The sequence below is a fragment of the Rhineura floridana genome, chromosome 2 (genome assembly GCF_030035675.1).
Source record: "Rhineura floridana isolate rRhiFlo1 chromosome 2, rRhiFlo1.hap2, whole genome shotgun sequence".
NCBI lineage: Eukaryota > Metazoa > Chordata > Lepidosauria > Squamata > Rhineuridae > Rhineura > Rhineura floridana.
Genome location: NC_084481.1, coordinates 110,235,117 through 110,255,742, shown reverse-complemented (window position 1 = coordinate 110,255,742; position 20,626 = coordinate 110,235,117). Strand labels below are relative to the sequence as shown.

The 20,626-nt window shown below is 41.8% G+C and overlaps 1 protein-coding gene and 1 long non-coding RNA gene across 15 annotated transcripts in view; one reads left to right on the top strand and one right to left on the bottom strand.

Moving 5' to 3' along the window:
• Positions 1-20,626, bottom strand: part of BRSK2 (BR serine/threonine kinase 2) — a 708,663-nt gene that overhangs the window by 2,801 nt on the left and 685,236 nt on the right. For 12 of the 14 annotated variants that reach the window (XM_061610101.1, XM_061610102.1, XM_061610105.1 and 9 more), the window contains 2 exons: positions 15,041-15,088; positions 10,208-11,436 (listed from right to left, as the gene is read on the bottom strand). In XM_061610101.1, coding sequence (XP_061466085.1) covers positions 11,327-11,436; positions 15,041-15,088 — 158 coding nt within the window. In that variant the 3' untranslated portion in view covers positions 10,208-11,326. Of the gene's footprint in view, positions 1-10,207; positions 11,437-15,040; positions 15,089-20,626 lie in introns of those variants that run through there. The other 2 variants (XR_009760589.1, XM_061610115.1) reach the window with 2 other exon arrangements.
• On the top strand, positions 342-11,554 carry LOC133376990 (uncharacterized). The gene is made up of 4 exons (XR_009760591.1): positions 342-449; positions 3,545-3,613; positions 4,318-4,809; positions 11,118-11,554. It is a non-coding gene; the product is annotated as an uncharacterized LOC133376990 (long non-coding RNA).

Genomic DNA, 20,626 nt, shown 5'->3' with positions numbered 1-20,626 from the left:
TGATCCGCAAGGACAAAAAAAGCAAATAAAGAGGAAATCCGGTGTCAGATTCAAATTTTGCAAACTTTGAGCACATCCCTAGTATTAACAGGCTCACATAATGGACTGCCCCATCTCTCTGTTTTGTCATACTAGTTTCCATGATTTTTTGGGCTTTGTTCATTTGCCGGGTTTTTTTGTTTTGTATGTATGTGTGTTTGTTTATTACAAAATTATACCCTGCCTTATAGGGCCTATGGCCCTCACAAAATGGCCTAGGCTGCAATCCAATTCATGTCTAATCAGAAGTAAGATCCATTGGGTTCAATGGGACTTATTCCCAGGTAAGTGTGTATTGGATTGCAGCCTTAGTCCTTAGCCCGGGCTCCACCCACTTTCTTTGAAGTAACATACTGCAAGGCCTCAGCTGGACCCAGCAGACTGCAAAGCTATAAAGAAGCCTGAACTAGGTAAGTCAAGAGCTTCCATAATATTAAATATAAATAAAATCTTCAGCGTATTTTACAGGGACAATAACCATTTTGTCACAGGTGAGGTGTGTGTCTCTCAGTCACCATGAAAAACAACAAGAAAGAGTCTGTGGGACTTTAATGACTGTTTTTATTATGGCATAACCTTTCGTAGGCCAGAGCCTGCCCTCGCATCTATCTTTTATTGAGTTTTAAATAATAACAGATTTCAAATACAGGAACAAACATAAACATTTTTGTTATTCTTTTTACTCTAACTGGAGTCATGTGGCATCTTGTTTTGAAGTTTAGCTCTTGTGTTCCTGAGGTTGACTTTAATATCTGTAACTGAAAAGCCAGAAAGTTGACTACACCCCCAACTTGTCTGATTGTTCAATCATGCACCTGAGGAACTAGGTGCTGGCCTACGAAAGCTGATGTCTTGTTTAATAAACACAGTTGGTCTTTAAAGTGCCACAGACTCGATTTTTCTGATACTACAGGCTAGCATGACTACCCTTCTCCAATTTATTTATATGCAATTCAGACAAAAAGAAAATGTCAAGCTACTTAAAAGATTGGCTATGAGAGGGTTTTTGTCAGCTAACACGAGTTTGTTCAGCTGGCCAGCTTGAGCCAACATGAGATAGCCTTAACCATGGTCTTAAACTAGCAGGTTTTTTTAACCAATTAATATACTGGGGTGTAGAATGGTTGAAGGTCCTGTTCCATGGCATTGAAACACAACAGCATCTACTGAAGTAGCGAGAGACAGCCACTTTAACTTCAGAAATAAATATGAAAGTAGTAACAACAATGGTAAGGTGGTTGTACTTCTGCTATGAATGAAATTATCATTCTGGAGTAGTTTGTGATATAAACTGACATTTCCTTAAAATTTTCATCTAAAACAAGTATAACACCTGACATACTGCAGTGCATGGAACTTTAATTTCTCAGGAATGTTTACAATTCAAATTGTTTTAGAGATTTTAACAATGGCTTTTGTAGTTGTCTTACATACATCTTGTGTAAAGAAAGAAAAATGTGTCTAGACTCTAGGGTAATCGCCTCCATTTTTGGCTTTGCTCAGCTTCTAAACCACTGATATATGACGGCACACCAGGACTAGAAACTATCTGAAGTCCAGAAACTGAGGCTCTGTCTTTTAGCCACCCTAGCACAAATCCAAGGCTGTAGAACCTTCCCACCTTTCAAAGAGAACTTACTGAGGCCTTCACTGGCTTTCAGACAATCCAGAAAATACTGATTGTAATCTGGTTGCCTTTGCCATTGGACTTTGCTCTCAGGTGGCAATCCCTCATGTTGCTTCTTTTGCTTTCTTCTGTCTACACAACTCCTTCTCCTGATTTCCACTACAGCAGGGTCAAGGAACCTGTGATTCTTCAGATGATGTTGGACTACACTTCCCATCATCCCTTTTCTTTTTATTTTGTAAACTGCCTAGATAATTTAACTGATAGATGGCCATATATATTAAATAATAATAAGCAGCCATGTTGGCTGGGGCTGATGGGAGTTGGGAGTTCACCAATGGCTAGAGAACCAAGGGCAATCAAATCCTCTTCTATAGACTTCATTGATTAATCTCTTCTCAGCCTACTTTACAAAGGTAACTGTTTATATCAAATGACAACAGAATTGGCCATGCTAACCCAGCTGTCTGCCAGAGGCCCATATCTTGTTAGCAAGTCCTTTGGTACCTGTACATGTCTAGGAAGAAGACCGTGCTAATGGAGTCCTCCTAATTCCCCTCCCTCCCAGACATGTGGAGGCATTGATTACACTTGGCTGCATTTTGGTGATGTCATAGTTCCATCTCCAAATAGGTGGCAGCTTCTAGAATTACAATCTAATCTGGCAATCTTATCTATAGAATGAGACTCAAAGAAAATTACCTTGGTCTCTGAACTCTGAACTCTGAATGTAGTAGAATTATAAATCACCACCACATATTTATGGTGGTGAAGGGGAAAGATGATACACATCTATATAGAAATTTTGGATTACATCGTTGTGAGTCAAGAGGCAGAAAACAGAAGTATAAAAAGGAGACTTTTGAGTCTGCTTCTTTTCAGGATTCAATAATTTTACCTTGCTATATGAGTGAATGGGATATGGTTTGCTCAATATCTAAGGTATTTTCATTGTTGTTCTACGCCTTCAAGTCGATTACGACTTATGGCGACCCTATAAATCAGCGACCTCCAATAGCATCTGTTATAAACCACCCTGTTCAGATCTTGTAAGTTCAGGTCTGTGGCTTCCTTTATGGAATCAATCCATCTCTTGTCTGGCCTTCCTCTTTTTCCCAGCATTATTGTCTTTTCTAGTGAATCATGTCTTCTCATTATGTGTCCAAAGTATGATAACCTCAGTTTCATCATTTTAGCTTCTAGTGAGGCCTGAATACTCATTCACATGACAAACACCTCTCTTCTCCCAGAGTCTTCTGCCTTACCAGTAATCAGACATTAGCATAATCAACTCAAGAGAAAGTCTCGTGAAACAGCATGAGAGAAATGTAAGGATCGTGTACAAATGCAATCTTAGAAGTGAAAGAAGAGGAATGCAAGATTCACCCTTATCTCACTGTGGTTAATTTCTCACGTCGCTTTGGACCCTGTCTTCATACACCAAATGGAATCTGTAAACAAAAAGTGTCAAATAAAGCACACCAAAAAAAGCTACCGGTGCTGCTAGGAAGGGCAAAAGAATATGCATATGTTTTTGAATTATGCGGCTAAGCAATTTATTTCACAAGATCAGAGGAAAAAGGAAGTGCAGAGTAAGCAGGAGGAGACGCAGCACGTGCACTGAGCTCTTTTCACAGAGAAATGTACACGACCATCATGAACCAAAAGCATTATAACTATTTATATCAAAATGCAAAGTGCTTGGCAAAATTCTTAAGAAAGATTAATAATTTTAATATTAAGTATTTTAATCTTAATATAAGGTGTATACTTCCCCAATTCCCCTCTGCATTCTTCTCAAGCACTCTGAATAATCTGGGCTTTCTTTAAAAAATAAAACAAAAAAAGGCTGACCTTTGTTGTTACTATGTTACTAAGCATTTTTAGGTGGAATTTCACTGGGGTCTATGAAAAATCGTTGTGAAAGAATTCCAAGGGAGCTGAAAGGTGAGGAATCGGGGATGGTGCACATAGCACTTTCATTTGTTTTCACTATGATACCTGAACTGGGAATGAAATAAACGTCCTATTGGAATTTGTTTTAAACCACCAGGCAAAATTGTCCAGGGGCCAGGCAGTTTGAAAAAAAAAATCACAAAAGCTAAGGCTGCCACATATCCCTGCCTTTTAAGGTACTGGTAGATAGGCTTAAACAAATAGCGCACTGTGTAAAGAAGGTCATCACATAGATCCTTGAAATTCTGTGGCAAAAGATAACCCATTTAAGGGCCAACCACTGTGGAATTGTCATGCTGATCACCACTACTAGGTTTTGCAATGCTGTTCAGTGAAGTGAAAAAAAACCCCTTTCTAAGTACTTAGAACAAGAGACAAATTAGTTGTGTGTCAGTAGGGTATGCATGTGTTTTTCTTCTACATTAAAATATCTTTGTAATAGTTGTTTTTCCCCTGTTGTGTGCACAAACCCCTCGCCTGCAGGATTACAGCTATGCTGGAGCCAAAAAACACTACCAGAATATCTTAAAATCCTTTTGCTTGAAGCAAACAATGCTGCAAAAGTTGTAGTCTATAAATCTAGTATGGTTTATAGAAAAGTCATTGAAATATCAGGATATATTCAAAAATGAACTGTACCCTGTTGAATTTGCTGGTCTGTAAACACTAATTGTAACCTTATTTCTTCAAAACAGAAGTACATAAAGGATATGCAGTTCCAAAGAGCTGCCAACTTAAATTGCAAATGGTAAAAAGGATTACAGCTAGAAGGATCAGTTTCTGAGAAAACAGAAGTGATGGATGTTGCCGGAATATTAGATAAAGAGGCTACAAGACAAAGAGATGCTACTAAAGGCCACAAGAAAATCACTAGAACTGAATGTGGATCCAAGCAGGAATGGAAGACAGAATCTAGATGGGCTGCATAATAGGCATCACTAGTTCCAAATATCTTCATCATTGCTTAGGAAACCATTGTGACACAGCAGCATCAATGATACAGGCAAAATTCTCTGTTGTCTTGGTCAAGTCAGAGAAATTATGCATGCGCCTCATTTTGATGCCATTTATATGAAAATATTACGAGAAAAGATGGCGATGGTATTCAAGTTGTTTGAAACTGTTGCTCAGTGGCAGAACATGTTTTGCATTAAGAAAGTCCCAGATTCAATCTCTGTCATCTCCAGGTAGGTTGGGAGATACTCCTGCCTGAAACCATGGAGAGATGCTGCCAGTCAGTGTAGACAATACTGAGCTAGAGAGACCAATGGTTTGACTTTGTATAAGGCAGCTTCCTATGTTCTCTTTTAAATACTCCATCTTATTCCCAAAAATGCAACTGGCAAAAACTCTCATTGACTTCAGCTAAACCTTTTGGGGAAGGGTTTTAGCTCAGTGGGAGAGCACCTGCCGTGCATGCAGAAGGTCCCAAGTTTACTCCCCAGGATCTCCAGATTGGGCAGGAAGAAATTCTTCTGAAACCCTGGAGAGCTACTGTCAGTCAGTATAGACAATACTGACCTAGATAAACCAATGGTCTGACTCAGTATAAGGCAGCTTCATGTGTTCCTATGTACCATTAAGGTCCTTCTTTTCCCTCCCTGTCACAGATCAATGTATTTTTAATTCACTCTGCCTTGAGGTATTTGGATATAGATAAAACCACACAAAGCAAACAGCACATGCTTTTCTCAAGTGAAAAGCTTTGCTCTGCCTCTAAATTCATTCAACTTTGGAGACACCTGCTGTTGAGAGAGATCTCATCTTTCACTGAAAGGGTGTGTGAGAGGATTCCCCCCCCCTGATAATCCAGAATTTCCTTCTGGTTTTATTCCTGCATCCATACTTTTTCAGAAATCTCTGTGTGCCTCTGTGGACACTCTTTCTGCCCCATTCAGCTCTTTTCTTAAGGCTCCTTGTCTCTCTATATCAATATTCATTTGTGAGTCATTACCAGCACAAAGAAATGATGGAACATTCTGACACAGAATTTGAGAGCTCAACTCTGGACCAGGACCTTCTTTATTCATGGGAAGTCTTGTGCTGGCCACAACCTCCATTCCTGATTTCTCCTCCTCAGCAATTGATGACATAAAGTAGGAAAAGGTATTGAAAAGGGCACATGAAATAACTGAGGTAGGAACATCATCCCGAAGAGGAAAGGCTAAATTTAAGTTTAGATTCACTAATAGGCAAAAAACTGTGTGGTTTAACAACGTACCTATAGCCAACAGATATTTCTATCCAACTTTAAAAAGCAGGGAAATTGGGCAGCTAGTGAATGCACCAGGGGAGCAGGAGACCTGACCTCCCCACCTCCCCTCTGAGATATTGGACTGCCCTACAAAGTTGTCAAAATGCAAACACCACTGGGGTTGGTCTTTCACAGTCCAATCCACTTCCTGTGTAGCTTGGAATAATTTGATAACATGTGCCTATGAGCATATGGTGAGTGGTGGCAACGCCTGCCATCTCCAAAGATGGAGAATTACATTTTTGCTGGTGTTCTTCTTACTTTGCTTCTTTCCTGTGTTACTAATGTTTCTACAGAGATCTAATCTAGAAAATTTATGTCTCTCATTATTCATCTTAGAAATCTGTGTCAAATTTATTTTCATTAATTTCAAAGCCTTTTTATTGGTCAATGTCATATGATGGTGAAAACACCCTTTTGTGTTTCAAATTGGAGGTTGTTCTATTTCTATTTTGGGTGTATTAACAGTTGAATCTGAAATGGCAGTTTGATGTAAAATCAGACTGATTACAATATGTTGCTACTTCAGCAATGGCTCTTAGCTGTTGGAAAAAAGAGCGTGCATGTTTTCAGCCTGCTATGTTTAAACCACTTCATTTAAGGCAAGGTGGGCACAGTCAATTAAAAACATAGAGCACACCTAGAATTTTGCTAGAATATATTTCACCTCCCACTGTTTTATCTTGCGCAAATTGAGACACTCCTAATGTCCACTGGAGACTGGGGAGGGGAGGGAGGGCAGAGGGGAGGAGGGGGATGGGAGCAGGCAGGAGGGGGAGAGGACAGGTTTGATCATTTGCATGTTTATTGAGTTCAGTGGGATTTACCCCCGTTCAATCATGCTTAGGATAGGTAAAACTGACCGAGGGGGAGGGAGGGAGGGCTGGAGGGGGCAGGGGAGGAGGAAAAGTTAGCAGGGAGGGGAGGAGGAAGGGGGAGGGGAGGAGGAAGGGAGAGGAGACGAGAAGAAAGGCAGGTCATCATGTGCATGTTTATTGAGTTCAATGGGATTTACTCTTACGCAATCATGGTTAGGACAGGTAAAACTGACCATGGAGGAGGGGGCGGGGGAAGGAGCGGATTGGAGGGGGGCAAAGGAAGGGGGAGCTGAGGGCAGGTTCGATCAGTTGCATGCTTAGACAGTTCAATGGTATATACTCCTGTGCAATCATGCTTAAGATAGGTAAAACTGACCATGGGGAAGGGGAGGAGGGGATTCGAAGGGTATGGGGATGGGGAGGAATGGGCAAAGGAAGGGGCAAGGGGCAAGAGGGATGGGATAGGAGGGAGGAGAAGGGAGGGTGGGTTTGATCGTTTGTATACTTTTTGAATTCTTTGGGATTTATTTCTGTGCAATCATATTTGAAAATGGAAATAGACTGCCTTCAAATCTATCCCGACTTACGGCAACCATATGAATAGGGTTTTCATGGTAAGCGGTATTCAGAGGTGGTTTACCAATGCCTTCCTCTGAGGCTGAGAGGCAGTGACAGGCCCAAGGTCACCCAGTGAGCTTCATGGCTGTGTGGGGATTTGAACCCTGGCCTCCCAGGTCATAGTACAACATTGACCCGGGGGAGGGGCAGGGAGGGGAGGGGGAGAAGATTGGGTGGGTGGGCACTGGGCAGAGGGGAAGCCCCTTTTCTTTTTAAAAGGAAAACATTGTGAAAAGTATAATTGCTTTTCAGCGTTTCCCTCCACCGTTTTATTCTACAGCAGGCACATGTAGCCTCCCACCCAAATTTAAACCAAAGCTGTCCCTGGCCACATCCACATCAGGCCTTTATTTCACTTTGGACAGTCATGGCTTCTCTCAAAGAATCCTGGGAAGTGTAGTTAGTGGAGGGTGCTGACAGTTTCTTGGAGACACCCTATTCCCCTCTCAGAGCTTCAGTCAGAGTGGCTGACTGTTAAACCAGTCTGACCACTGGAGCTCTGTCAGTGGAATAGGAGTCTCCTCTCAGCATCCTTTACAAACTATGCTTCCCCCAAACTAGAATTCTTTGGGGGAAGCCATGACTGTCTCATGTGAAATCAAAGGCTGGTGTGGGTGTGGCCCCCTGATTAGCCAAGTTAAGCAGCTGTGAGTCTGGCTTTTAGAACACTGACGGTTCCTACTGAGCATGCCTGATATTTTCATTCAGTTCAATGCAAGATTTATAAAATTAGTTATAAATCAGTCAGGCATTTTTTAAACTTTTGAACAGCAGAAAATGAAGGTCAGGGTTTGGGGCAAGGTCAGTAATAGGATTCCAGGTACTCTGTGAACATGGCTGATTTTTAATTAATTTCAAAAGATTATGAGAACTCTGAAAGAAAAAAATCCAAAAGGGCTCTGGGGTTTCTCTCTGTCTTTTTAGACTTTGAACTCTCAATTCTCTCTGACTGTTTTGTGTATCACCATGAAAATTTAGAGGGTTGTTAAGCAAGCATTTCTGAGTTCAGGACTGTATGTTTTGTAAGGTTTTGTGTTAAAATGAGCTTATGGGAAGCATCAGAATGGCATGGGGGGTATTTTCAATTTAACATTGCGGAATGTCCACACTGGCTATGGTATACAGCCACTGTCGTGGCTGTATGATAAAAGATGTCTAGGGGGATACATAGTGGAAATTATGAAATTATGAACAGCGAGACAAGAGTAGAAAGTGAGAATTTCCTCACCCCCCCCTTAACAGCAGATCTCAGTGGTCCCCCAGTGAAGCTGGCCAGCAGCAGGTTCAAGACTAACAAAAGGAAAAAGTCCTTCTTCATTTGTGCTCTATTAGTTTTGGGATTAGCTACCACAAGATGTGGTGATGGCCACTATATCGTTTAAAAAGTACTGGACGTATTCATGAAGAAGAGATGCCTCAATGGCTACAAGCCATGACAACTACATGGACTCTCTCTCTATAGGGAGGCATTCAATGAACTTTTTGCACAATTAGTGCTAGTGTGAGGATTTCCCCCCCTTTCCATCCCATGTACCCCTCCACCATCCCCACACCTGCTTGGGAGGGTTGGGGGAACCCCCAAAGCAGATTTAGGGGGCACATGGGGTATAGAGAATGTTCCATTGCACAGGGAAAAATCCTTGCACTAGCAGAATGTTTATCTGAGTGCTATGTTGAATGCAACCCACATTCTCTCTATGTACAAAGCCACTATGCACTTAACTGGAGCAGAGGAGTAGAGTGGGTCTACTAAGGGAGTGGCAGGGAGAAGCTGGACTCGGAAAATGCATGTCCACAGGTTGTGCATTCTCCAAGGCCTCTTCTTTCCCATGTGAGATTATTTCATATGTGACAGAGGAGCATACTGGGCACAGTTTCCCTGCCCTGTAATTGCTTAAGCTGCAGGGGAGCAATTCCCTTTCATAGCTTTAAAAGATCCTATGACTGGGGCAGGGACGTTGTACTCAGACAACTCATGACATCCTCTAAGGCTGAAGCATGGGAAGGTTGCTTTCTTTCTTTTAGCGTAACTCCCATCTCTAGTAGCCAAGGTTCACTAGCAGCATAGGAGCAGAGTGTAGGTCCAAGCCTTAGACCCCAGCAATTTTGTGGGTTTAGGCAGGAGTCTCTCCCTCAAAGCCAAGATTTGCCTGCATATTATGAACCTCTTTCTTGGCTTCACATGCCCCCTCCTCTCCTTGCTTTGGCATCCAGTATGCCTGTACACTAGCTACCACTATACCAATGGGTATGTCTGACTATCTTATCAGATAATTTTAAACACAGAAAATACTTGGTGGTATCCCCTAACCTCCCAAATTATATGTGTTGTCACAGGCTATCTAAGCCTCTTCCTTTTTGTTACAGTCCTAGAGGCTGTATATTGAGGAAGCTGTTTGTTTTTAATGCTGACCAAAAGATGCAAGTTTCTTCTCCAAAAACAGCTGTAGTACTGCATTTCATTGAAATTTGGTTTCCATTTGACATTCCATTATTGGCTGTTTTGGTAAGCAACAATAAAGGAAATTGGTTTTATTACTTGGGCACTTCTCTTCTGGAATGACAATGCAATGTCTTGAGCAACTGGCCCAAATGACATTAGGTAATGGTAATGGTTATTACTACCAATGGCTGAACTGGAAACAGCAGTCTACAAGTGAATGGTACAATTTTCTAATTTCAGACAAGCCTTCCTAATATGCTGTAGCCTCAACAGTATAAGAACTGTAGAAATGCTGCCCTAAGGACATGTGTCAGGAAGCCATAGCTAAACACATACTCTTGGGTATCTTTCTGGGAGTATTAGATCTCCTTCACACTTTGTTTACCACAACCAACATGGGTGAACAACAGTGTACCCAGACTGCTGTGCAAAGGGTGAAATCAGTAAATTTGCAAGTCATTACTGAGAAAGTTATTTTGAGTTCTATAACTGTTTCCTTTTTGTAAGTTGGATCCAGCTGCCAAGCACCTGTAAATCTGACCCAGAGATTCCACTGTGAAATTAAAACCAGAAATAGGAACAGTATGGAAAATGTGAGGATTTTTTTTTTAAAAAAAACCCTCAATGCTGTCGATTCTACACAGCAGTACAATTGTGACACCTCTTCCCTCTCAATACAATGATGGTGCTTAACACATAGTAAATATAAGAACCTTATTAGCTACAGACCATTTAGGCTAGCACCATATTTCCAATAGTGATCAATTCTAATGCATTGTAGAAAGCATTAATAAATCCTCTGTTGTTTACTCCAGTAATTTAAGGTCAAGGAATACATTAAGGACGCCTTGTCCTGAAAGTCTTAGGTAATAGCCATTGACAGTCCTGTCAAATGTTAATTGAACTTTTTTAAAAAAAATAAGGCTTCCAACTCTTGTCTTGTTTATATGGTCACCTTGAAGTAATATTGACTTAACAGACATTATTGTCACATTTGCGTACAGAATCAAACGATAATTCAAAGCATACATAAAACTGAAGGAAAGGCCATCCAGAATCTAGATACCAAGATATACTCTCAAGATATATGCCAATATAAAGAATACTGTGGCTTGTAGTGCCTTCAGGTAGCTGAATTGGTTACAGCCACAGGTAGCACAAGGTGACCAAGATAACTCAGAAGCAGTAGGCAAGGAGGTGCAGTTCATTGATCTGTAAGATTTTCTTTGTAAACTACCTTGAAGTGGTGATATTGATTTGGGATAACAGCTTCAATTAAACAAACTCTGAAACCATTTTGGAATCATCAGTTCATGTAAAAAGACCTGGTTATACTAACTATTCTTCCATTATATTTAACAGACGTACATTCACAGCACAAAACTCGCAAAATGATGCATTAGAAAAAAAGATAACAGCACACCTCTCTGCCATGGAGTGTTCCTGGCCTCACAACTAAAATAACAGATGTGCATTACAGCCAACTAGCTCAGCTATCTCTTGCTTCAACTCCTATGCTTCTGGTGGCTTCTTCTTTTGAAAAGTGATGCATATAATATTAAAGCGTTTGCTCACTCATTTATCAAAAAAAGAGAAAAGTGCAAAACTACTCCAGCAACAGGAAGAACCTTTGATGACATCATAGGAGGCATCCAATCAGCACAGGGCACAGGTCTCAACCCTGGAGAAGAACGGGTACGATTAAAGTGAAGACAGGGAGCCCACTTGCAATCTAGCCCCACCACTCTATGCCTGCTATGTCTGCCTTCTTCCCAAGTCTCCCCCCTCCCACTATTGTCTTCTGTCTTTTCTTCTTTTCTTTTAGAGTATCTTCAGGAGTACTTTCTCTCAGATGCTTTGGGATTTCCTGAGTATACTGCATGTTTGTTATTCACAGTTATCTGTGTCTGTTCATTAACATAAAATCTTTTTTTTAGAAAACAAAAGTTGGATCTCACGTGTCAGTGCTAATATTACATAGATACCTATGTTCCATGGTAAACTGACAAAGGCAGCCGCCCACAACACATTGGCTAACTGGTCCATGTCCATTTTACTCTTGGCACTTTTAAGTATAACAAAATGGATCTTAGGCTTATATGTAGCTAGAGCTAACAGGAAGAATTTTTCAGCAAACATGATATGCTATTTCACATCAAGAACACTCTGTTGCTGAAGCCCATGGGTGGGAAACCTTTGGCCTGCAGGTCTAATTAGACCTGCTAGGCCACATCATTTTGCTCACAAGGCCATTTCCCCATAGCCATGCCCACCTGTTACTCACTGATATCACAAGACAGCAGGTGTGGGACAGATAAAGCTGTGTCTGCTAAGAAACAATTGGGAGCCTTAGTGTGTGGTCTGACTGTCCCTTTGCAAGCATGGCTTGCATTCAATGCTGTTTAAATTTAGTACCAAATGAAAACTGCACTGCTGGGGTCAAATCCACTCAACAACTCATGATGAGAGCTCCTGAGTGGGCTGAAAGTGGAGTAGCTTGCATTTCATGCCAAATTTAAACAGCACTGAATACAAGCTGTGTTTGTCAAAGAACAGTCAGGAGCACATTCAAAGGGTCCCAATAGTTATTTTGCAAGTGTGGATCATATTTGGCACAGTTTAAATTTGGCACTGATGTCATATGATGTCAGGTAACTGACAGCTGTGTAGCTCTGGCCACATGACAAATGTGGCCTGTGAAGGACTGGCCACAACTGGATTCAGTCTGCCATTTGAAAATAGTTCCTCACCCCTGCTGAAGCCAACTGGCAATCACTCTGGGTTGGTGCACCATGTGAACATCTTGCTTGTGTTTGCTATGATTTCTTCAACAAATGGTTTGTGCACTTCAAGAACTTACAGTTTTGTACATTAGCCTTGCTCTTGTGCCTTTAACAGTGACATGCAGAAATGTAGCAAATGAAATATTTGCTGGCATGGGGATAAGTGGTTGAAAAGCACTGCTTTCTTTATTTCTGCTGTAAAAGAAACAGGAGCAGTGAGAGAGAGGGAGGTGTGTGTGTGTTTGTGTAAGAGTGGCAGCCCAATAGCCATTAGGCAGGGTTGTGCAAAACAGCAGGTTCTGTTGTGAAGAGTGAACCAGGCAGCCTTTTCCATATAAGCAGGGAGCCACACGCTCTTGCCTTTATTCTGACTGTTCGATCATCTTGAATTAGTAACGGTTTTTAGTGTCGCAATTCTGCAGGATAGTGCAGAGTTTCACTTGGTGGTTACTTTCACAAATTAGAAATGCTAGGATCGTTACCCTATGGTAAACAGAGGACTGCTCTGGCCTAATCAGGTGACTCTGAAAGAAAGCCTCCTTAGTGCATTTCTTTACAGACAGGGAACAGTTCTTCAGTTTGTCCTGGGCAAGTTGCTTTACATTTTTCTGTGATGAAATGCCAGGACAGATTGAGAAGCTGTTTCCATATTGATCAAAGAGCAAATACTTTCCATTGGCACAAAACCAATCTTCAGCCGCCCTGCAGCTATGTTGCGATGCTTCTATGACAACTGGATGTTCCTTAGGCCATTGTTAGGTGTGATCATAGATTTCCCCATACCTATTATATATTTTGTTCTGTCTTGCACTGGCAGAATACTCTTTCCTCTAGTAATACTGATGAAGCTGACACTGTCAGGCTTCAAATATCTCGATGTAAGAGTGCAGACAGGGCAGCAAATGGCTTATCTTCTGTGAAGTTTAATTAACTTGTGTGAAAGTGATATGGTTTATGGTCTTGCTGCTAGTAACTCAGGCTTAAGGGAGAGGGGAGATTTGCTGTTTGATGTTTATATGAAGAGGCTGAAGGTCTGTCTAAGATTTAGATGAGTCTCCAGGAGGAGACCCCGGGGGGCAACACATCCTGGCAGCAGAAATAACAAATCAAAGTGAATGGAAAGATCTCCCTTTAGTTGAGCTATGTGACTTTAATGGAAAGCAGCTATCTGCATAGGTCTAATTCAGCTCTTGTTTACACCTGTGGAAATTGACATAAGTTCCAAAGCAGCTTCAGAGACTTCAGAGAAATGACCCACTCAACCAAGTAGTCAGCTGTGGAAAAGCAGCAGTTTTGTAGCCAGGTGCTGCTAAGTGGTAAAATTATTTAGCCACTAAATAGAATGGGTTATAAGAAGTGCTGTTGGGTGCACTGTCTTTCAACTATACTGAGGGTCAAACTACTTGTTAGTCACATGTTTAAACAAGGATGCTTAATGTGTCTGCTTTTCTTTTGGAGAAATATAGAACGTTCAGCTCCCCATCTGGATTGGGCTCCCACATGATTTTTGTTGAATATCTCTCACTTGGCTGCTCCCCTCCCCCCCCCAAAAAAAGGCTGTTTAGAACATTTTGGGGCAAATTGCATTCAGCAGATAATGTACAGCAAAAAAAATGATATGCAATTCAGATTGGGAGCATGTTCTAGATTGGGGCTCCACACCCAGCTGCTTTCTTGCCAGAACAAAAGGGGTCAAGTTAAGCATACTTGTGTTTAAACACATGATTAACGTCATGAGTGTTTTGGTCCTTGGTCTTGGTTCTGAGCTTCCATATTCTGCTTTGGGGGAAAACCCCCTAGAAAGAATAAATATATCTTTGGCAATGGAGTACTAGGGGGAACATGGGTTAAGTATGTGATCTTTCAAGCCAAGTGGGACAAGCTGTTTAGTGGAAGCTTGTTCACTCTATATTTGCAGATCTCACCATTTGTTTTCATCAAAAGCAAAGCAGCGAGTTGGGGTGGAATTAAGCTTATTTACAGCAGCTAAGGATGCAACTACCGGATGAGATATTTCATTTGTTGTGGAGCAAGAGAGGAATTTTGCTAGGAACAGTGGGGTGAGACTGATGGAATTAAGGCGAAACCTTTTTGTCCTCTTCTCAGCATGAGGTAGGGAGGAGCCAGGCAACAGCACAGAAGAAAGGAAAGCGGTATAAGGTTGCAGAACAGAAAAAGGGTGATTTGAAAGGGAAGTCAAAGGCGTAAAGCATCTATACGTCTCTAGACAACCGGGTGGGGGTGGGGGTGGAGGAGGTGGAGTGCGGACAGGAATTTGCAAGACTGTGGAACCACATATGCTGTGGTTGAGCAATGTGGCAGGTTTCTGCCTGTTTGTCTGGTGGAGGAAAAATTGGGTAATGTGTATTCAAAAGGAAAGCAAGAGGCAAAGAAAGTGGTCATAAAAAGTGTTCAGAAGAGGAGAAAGGAAGGGATAGTTGGGTCATCATGTTGTTCAGTAAGGGCTGCGGAGAGAAGAGAAGGTGGAAGGGAAGTTCTTACCACATTTGGAAAGTCTGCCAGTCATCAACTCCATACAGTTAGTGGTGTCTAGATCATAAGAGTGGAAAGAGGAGGGAGGGAAAACAATATATAAAAAATGGTTTCCAGAGTTCTTGGCATAAGGCAGTAATGTAGCAAAATTATCTCCTGGAGCAGAAGTATATATGGGATTCGCATTTCGACACTCTGCCAAGATTCTGGTCTTTCTCCCCCAACTTGTGCTAGAAAATTATTTTGAAATCAGTTGTATGACACAGAGCAAACACTTTATTTCCCCATCCCTGTTTTATATGCAACATTTACTTAATATCATCCCAATATCTGTTGGGAGACAAATTCTGCCAAACACGACCCCTCCAAGAAATTTCTGACATGTGTTGGAGATAACTTTCTCCTACAGAAAGTGGAGGAAGGAACCAGAGGATCAGCTATCCTGGACTTGATTCTAACCAATAGAGACGAATTGGTGGATGAAGTGCCAGTTGAATACTTGAATACTTGGATACTTGAATTCTTTATTTTAACAGAAGCAGAAGCTGAGAGTAGCCATACGTGCACCCTGGACTTCAGGAAAGCTGATTTTAATAAACTCACAACAATTGTAAGTACGGTTCCATGGGAAGCGACTGTAATGAGAAAAGGAGTCCAAGATGGGTGGGTTTCTAAAAAAGGAAATTCTAAAAGCGCAATGGCAAGCAATTCCAAAACGGAAAAAAGGGGGAAAACAGCAGGAGAAGCCAATGTGGCTTCACAAAAAGCTTAAGAGATGACCTGAAAACAAAAAAGGACACATAAAGGAAGTGGAAAGAAGGCCAGGCCACAAAGGAAGAGTACAGACAGGTATCACGGAATTGCAGGGATGGCGTCAGGAAGGCTAAATCTGAGAATGAGCTGAGGCTAGCGAGGGATGCTAAAAGCAACAAAAAAGCTTTCTTCAGGTACACCCATAGTAAAAGACAGAGAAAAGAAATGGTAGCACAGCGACTCAATGAGAATGGCAAAATGATAACAGATGACAAAGAAAAGGCAGAAGTGCTCAATTCCTACTTTGGCTCAGTCTCCTCCCAAAAAAGGGTCTATGACCCGGGAAACATGAAATGGAAGAGGCAGGATTGGAGCTTGAGATTGATAGACAAACAGTCAAGGAATACCTAATCTCTTTCAAATTGGCAAGGCCTGATAAACTGCATCCTAAAGTTTTGAAGGAACTGGCTGAAGAACTCTCAGAACTGCTGTCTATTATCTTTGCAAATTGTGGAGGACTGGTGAAGTGCTGGATGACTGGAGGGGAGATAATGTTGTCCCTATCTTCAGAAAGGAGGAACCGGGGAACTACAGACCAGTTAGTCTAACATCAACCCCTGGAAAAACTCTGGAGCAGGTTATGAAGCAGTCAGTCTGTAAGCACCTTGAAAACAATGCAGTGGTTACTAGAAGCCAACATGGATTTATGAAGAACAAATCCTGCCAAACTAATCTTATATTGTTTTTTGATTGAGTAACCTCCCTTGCAGACTGTGGGAATGCTGTGGACATAATATATCTCAGCTTCAGCAAAGCTTTTGACAAAGTGCCCCATGATATTCTGATTAGCAAGCTAGCTAAATGTGGGCTGGATGGAACAACTATCAGGTGGATCCACAGTTGGCTCCAGAATTGTACTCAGAGAGTGCTTATCAATGGTTCCTTCTCAAACTGGGCAGAAGTAACAAGTGGGATACTGTAGTGCTTGGTCCTGGGCCCAGTGCTCTTCAACATTTTTATTAATGACTTGGATGAGGAGGTACAGAGCATGCTTATCAAATTTGCAAATGATACAAAATTGGGGGGGCACAGCTAATACTGTGGAAAACAGAAACAAGATTCAAAATTGATAGGCTGGAGCATTGGGCTGAAAACAACAGAATGAAATTCAACAGGGATAAATGCAATGTTCTACACTTAGGAAAAAGAAACCAAATGCACGGTTATAAGATGGGGGATACTTGGCTCCGCAATACAACATGTGAGAAGGATCTTGGAATTGTTGCTGATCACAAGCTGAATATGAGTCAACAGTGTGATGGTGCTGAGGGGAGATATGATAGCACTCTTCAAGTACATGAAAGGTTGTCACATAGAGGACGGCCGGGATCTCTTCTCGATCGTCCCAGAGTGCAGGACACGGAGTAATGGGCTCAAGTTCCTTATAGGCCCCTTCCAACTCTACTATTCTATGATTCTATGAATATCCAAAATTTGGAGACTGGCAGTGTTTATACTGTCTGGTTATCTCAAACAAATTTTCTGAAAATGTCAAAAAAATCTAGAGGTCTAGAGGTGAATGATGAGAGCTGCCCAAATGTGATTGTCAGCATTCACTTGGGTATGTCTGAAAGATAAGGGAATTCAATATATTTTCAGACATTCACAAATGGGCTGTCTACATTCACATGCGACATTCACCACATTTCAGACATTCACTGTAAAACATAGATACATTAAAAAATAAAGTATTTTGCAACTCTTATCTAAACATAGAAATCCTTGGAAAGACCTTTTCAGTTAGGTCAAATGCATGAGTCCAGTAGGATGACTCATACCATTATGAACATCATACCATGAAAATCAAAGCAATGTATTAGTCTACTTGCAGTCAAGGTGCCAATCTATCTTCTCTCACTAATACCTCCTCCACCTAGGGGGCTAGAAATTCTAAGACATCTTAGGCTTTTCCAGGCAACATGTTTTATCCCTTAAAACATTTATAGCCTGCTTTTCCTAAAAGTGTGAGGTGTCTAATAAAATGGAAAGAAATACAGAAAGAGTGGAAAATAAGTATTTGTAAGAGACTACCTCCACAAAGTATTTCCTATTACTAGCATTAAAGTAATACTGTGTCCACAGAGTACTAGTGGTGCTATAAACCCTCCAGCCCCACCCCATGAAAAGGTTTAGGGTGGCCTTCCTTCAAAGGAGGGAGCAGCTGTCTCTGATAGAAAAAGACTGAAAATGAAGCACTTTCAGAATGGCTTGAACATTTAGGTTGCTTCCATATACTAGCCATTTTTAAAATGTCTATCACTTCTTTACTTCCTTCCCTTTTAGAACTGTCTCTGTGCCTTTGGTAGCCAATGGAGATCTAAAGGCTCTTGAGAGTGTTTTCTAGGAGGGCCATAGCTCAGTGACAGAGCAACTGCTTAGCATGCAAAAGACCCCAGATTCATTCCCCAGACCTCAAAATAGGGCTGGGAGAGACCCCCATCTGAAACCCTGAAGAGCTGCTGCCAGTCAGTATTGACAGGACTGAGCTGGATGGACCAAAGGTGCGATTTAGTATAAGGCAGCTTCATATGTTCCGAAACTGCCCTGCTTATGCCTCTTCAAAAAGTGAAAGCAACGGTTCTTTTTCTAAGACATTTAAATAATGAGGCTGGTATCTGTAATGTTTTAGCACTTCAGATGGTTGTTTAGTTTGCATTGACGGCTGGTTTGGTCCTGCTTGCTCAAGTAATGTCATTGGACTGGTTCAGAGTTGGCCCAATAGTATTGTTGCATCTGTAAAGGTTATAAATTCTCCAATTAACTAAAGCATTTTTGAATCCTGTTGCTACAGATTATAGTCATAGAACAGTAGAGTTGAAATGGGCCTATAAGGCCATCATGTCCAACCCCCTGCTCAATGCAGGAATCCAAATTCAAGCATGGCTGTCCAGCTGCCTCTTAAATGCCTACATTGTTGGAGAGTCCACCACCTCCCTAGGTAATTGGTTCCATTGTCGTATCGCTCAAACCGCTAGGAAGTTTTTCCTGATGTTCAGTTGAAATCTGGCTTCCTGCAACTTGAGCCCATTATTCCGTGTCCTACACTCTGGGACAAATGAGAAGAGATCCCAGCCCTCCTCTGTGTGACAACTTTTCAAGGAAGAGTGCTATCGTATCTCCCCCCAGTCTTCTCTTCTCCAGGCTAAACATGCCCAGTTCTTTCAGTCTCTTCTCACTGGGTTTTGATCATCCTTGTTGCCTTCCTCTGAACCTGTTCCAGTTTGTCTGCATCCTTCTTAAAGTGCAGTGTCCAGAAGTGGACACAGTACTGAAGATAGGCCTCACCAGTGCTGAATGGAGGGGAACTAGTACTTCACGTGATTTGGAAACTATACTTATGTTAATGCAGCCTAAAACAGCATTTGCCTTTTTTGCAGCACCATCACACTGTTGACTCATATTCAGCTTGTGATCAACAACAATTCCAAGATCCTTCTCGCATATAGTATTGCAGAACCAAGTATCCCTCATAACTGTGTATTCGGTTTCTTTTTCCTAGGTGGATAACTTTGCACTTATCCATGTTAAATTTCATTTTGTTGTTTTCAGCCCAATGCTCCAGCCTATCAAGATCACTTTGAATTTTGTTTCTGTCCTCCAGCGTATTAGCTATCCCATTCGGTGGTACAGCCGCCATGGTAAGACGTGTTCCAGTTTTCTCCTGTCTTTTTTCTTTTTGACCTAGTTTTATTACCACCGACCTTTTGTTTTATTTTCTGCATTTTATCACTCTTCGGCTGTCTTGCCAGAATATATTACAGCCTCCTACACTTCTTGGAGGCTTAACATTCATTATTAAGATAAGACACCGGAGTTTCTGCCAACTGTCTGTGTCCAAACTGCCCTGAGGAACGGCAGTAGCAGCGTTTGTTTGCACTTGTCTTCGAACTGTACCTTACCAGAATAGCAGCGTGCAAGCACGTTAATAGTGCTTTATCTACCCGTTTTGGCTGGGCTGTTTGTTTCTTTTCTACACCCTGCTCCACCTCCCTGCTCGGCAACTGAGTTTCGGGGGCTCAAAATGGTTTTCACGAGGCAGAAATGCAGAGAACTGGGCTTGCGTGTGGGGGAGAAGAATCTTCCAAGCTGTCAACAATGTATGATTACACAGTACTTTCCCCCCAAGCCAAACTCTTTGGGAGGAGAGACGCTCGAATGGCCCTTAGACTGCCAACTCCCAAAACAGTTGGTGAGTGAACTCTCATATTCTAAAAACCTGGCAGAGGAACTTTTGGATGCTGGTTTCAATTGCTCTTCTATCCCGCCAGGGGGTGACATCCCCACTGAACTGTTAACTCTAGACTCTCTGCATGAGTCGCAGGAACTTTCAGCTCCATCTTTGATAACACAACCCATGTGTGGGACGCCGTCTCCTCAGAATGCTTCAGACCTACGCCCCCCCCCTGCTGGCTAGAGATGACTTAATGCAGGAGGAATTGACCCTGATTAAAGCGTACATTGTTGAAACCAACAGCTTATTGACCACATTGGTCCAGGCTACGGGTCTGCTTTTACGTAATAAGCCCAGCGAGTCAGGTCTGCCAGCCAGTTCAATCATTTGCTCACGCTCCACCAAGCCGGCTCCCAGGAGGATCCCCAGAGCTTCCAGACCTCACAAGCAGGCCTCCACAGGAGTCAAAAAATCTGAGAATATCAAGAATGTCAAATTTAACCCAGGCAGGAAAATGAATTTCAAGCCTTTATTTAACTTTTTGGACTCCCTTTCTAACTCCTCTTCGACAACCTTGCATCATCATGGTACAGCTCGTAAGAAAACCTCTT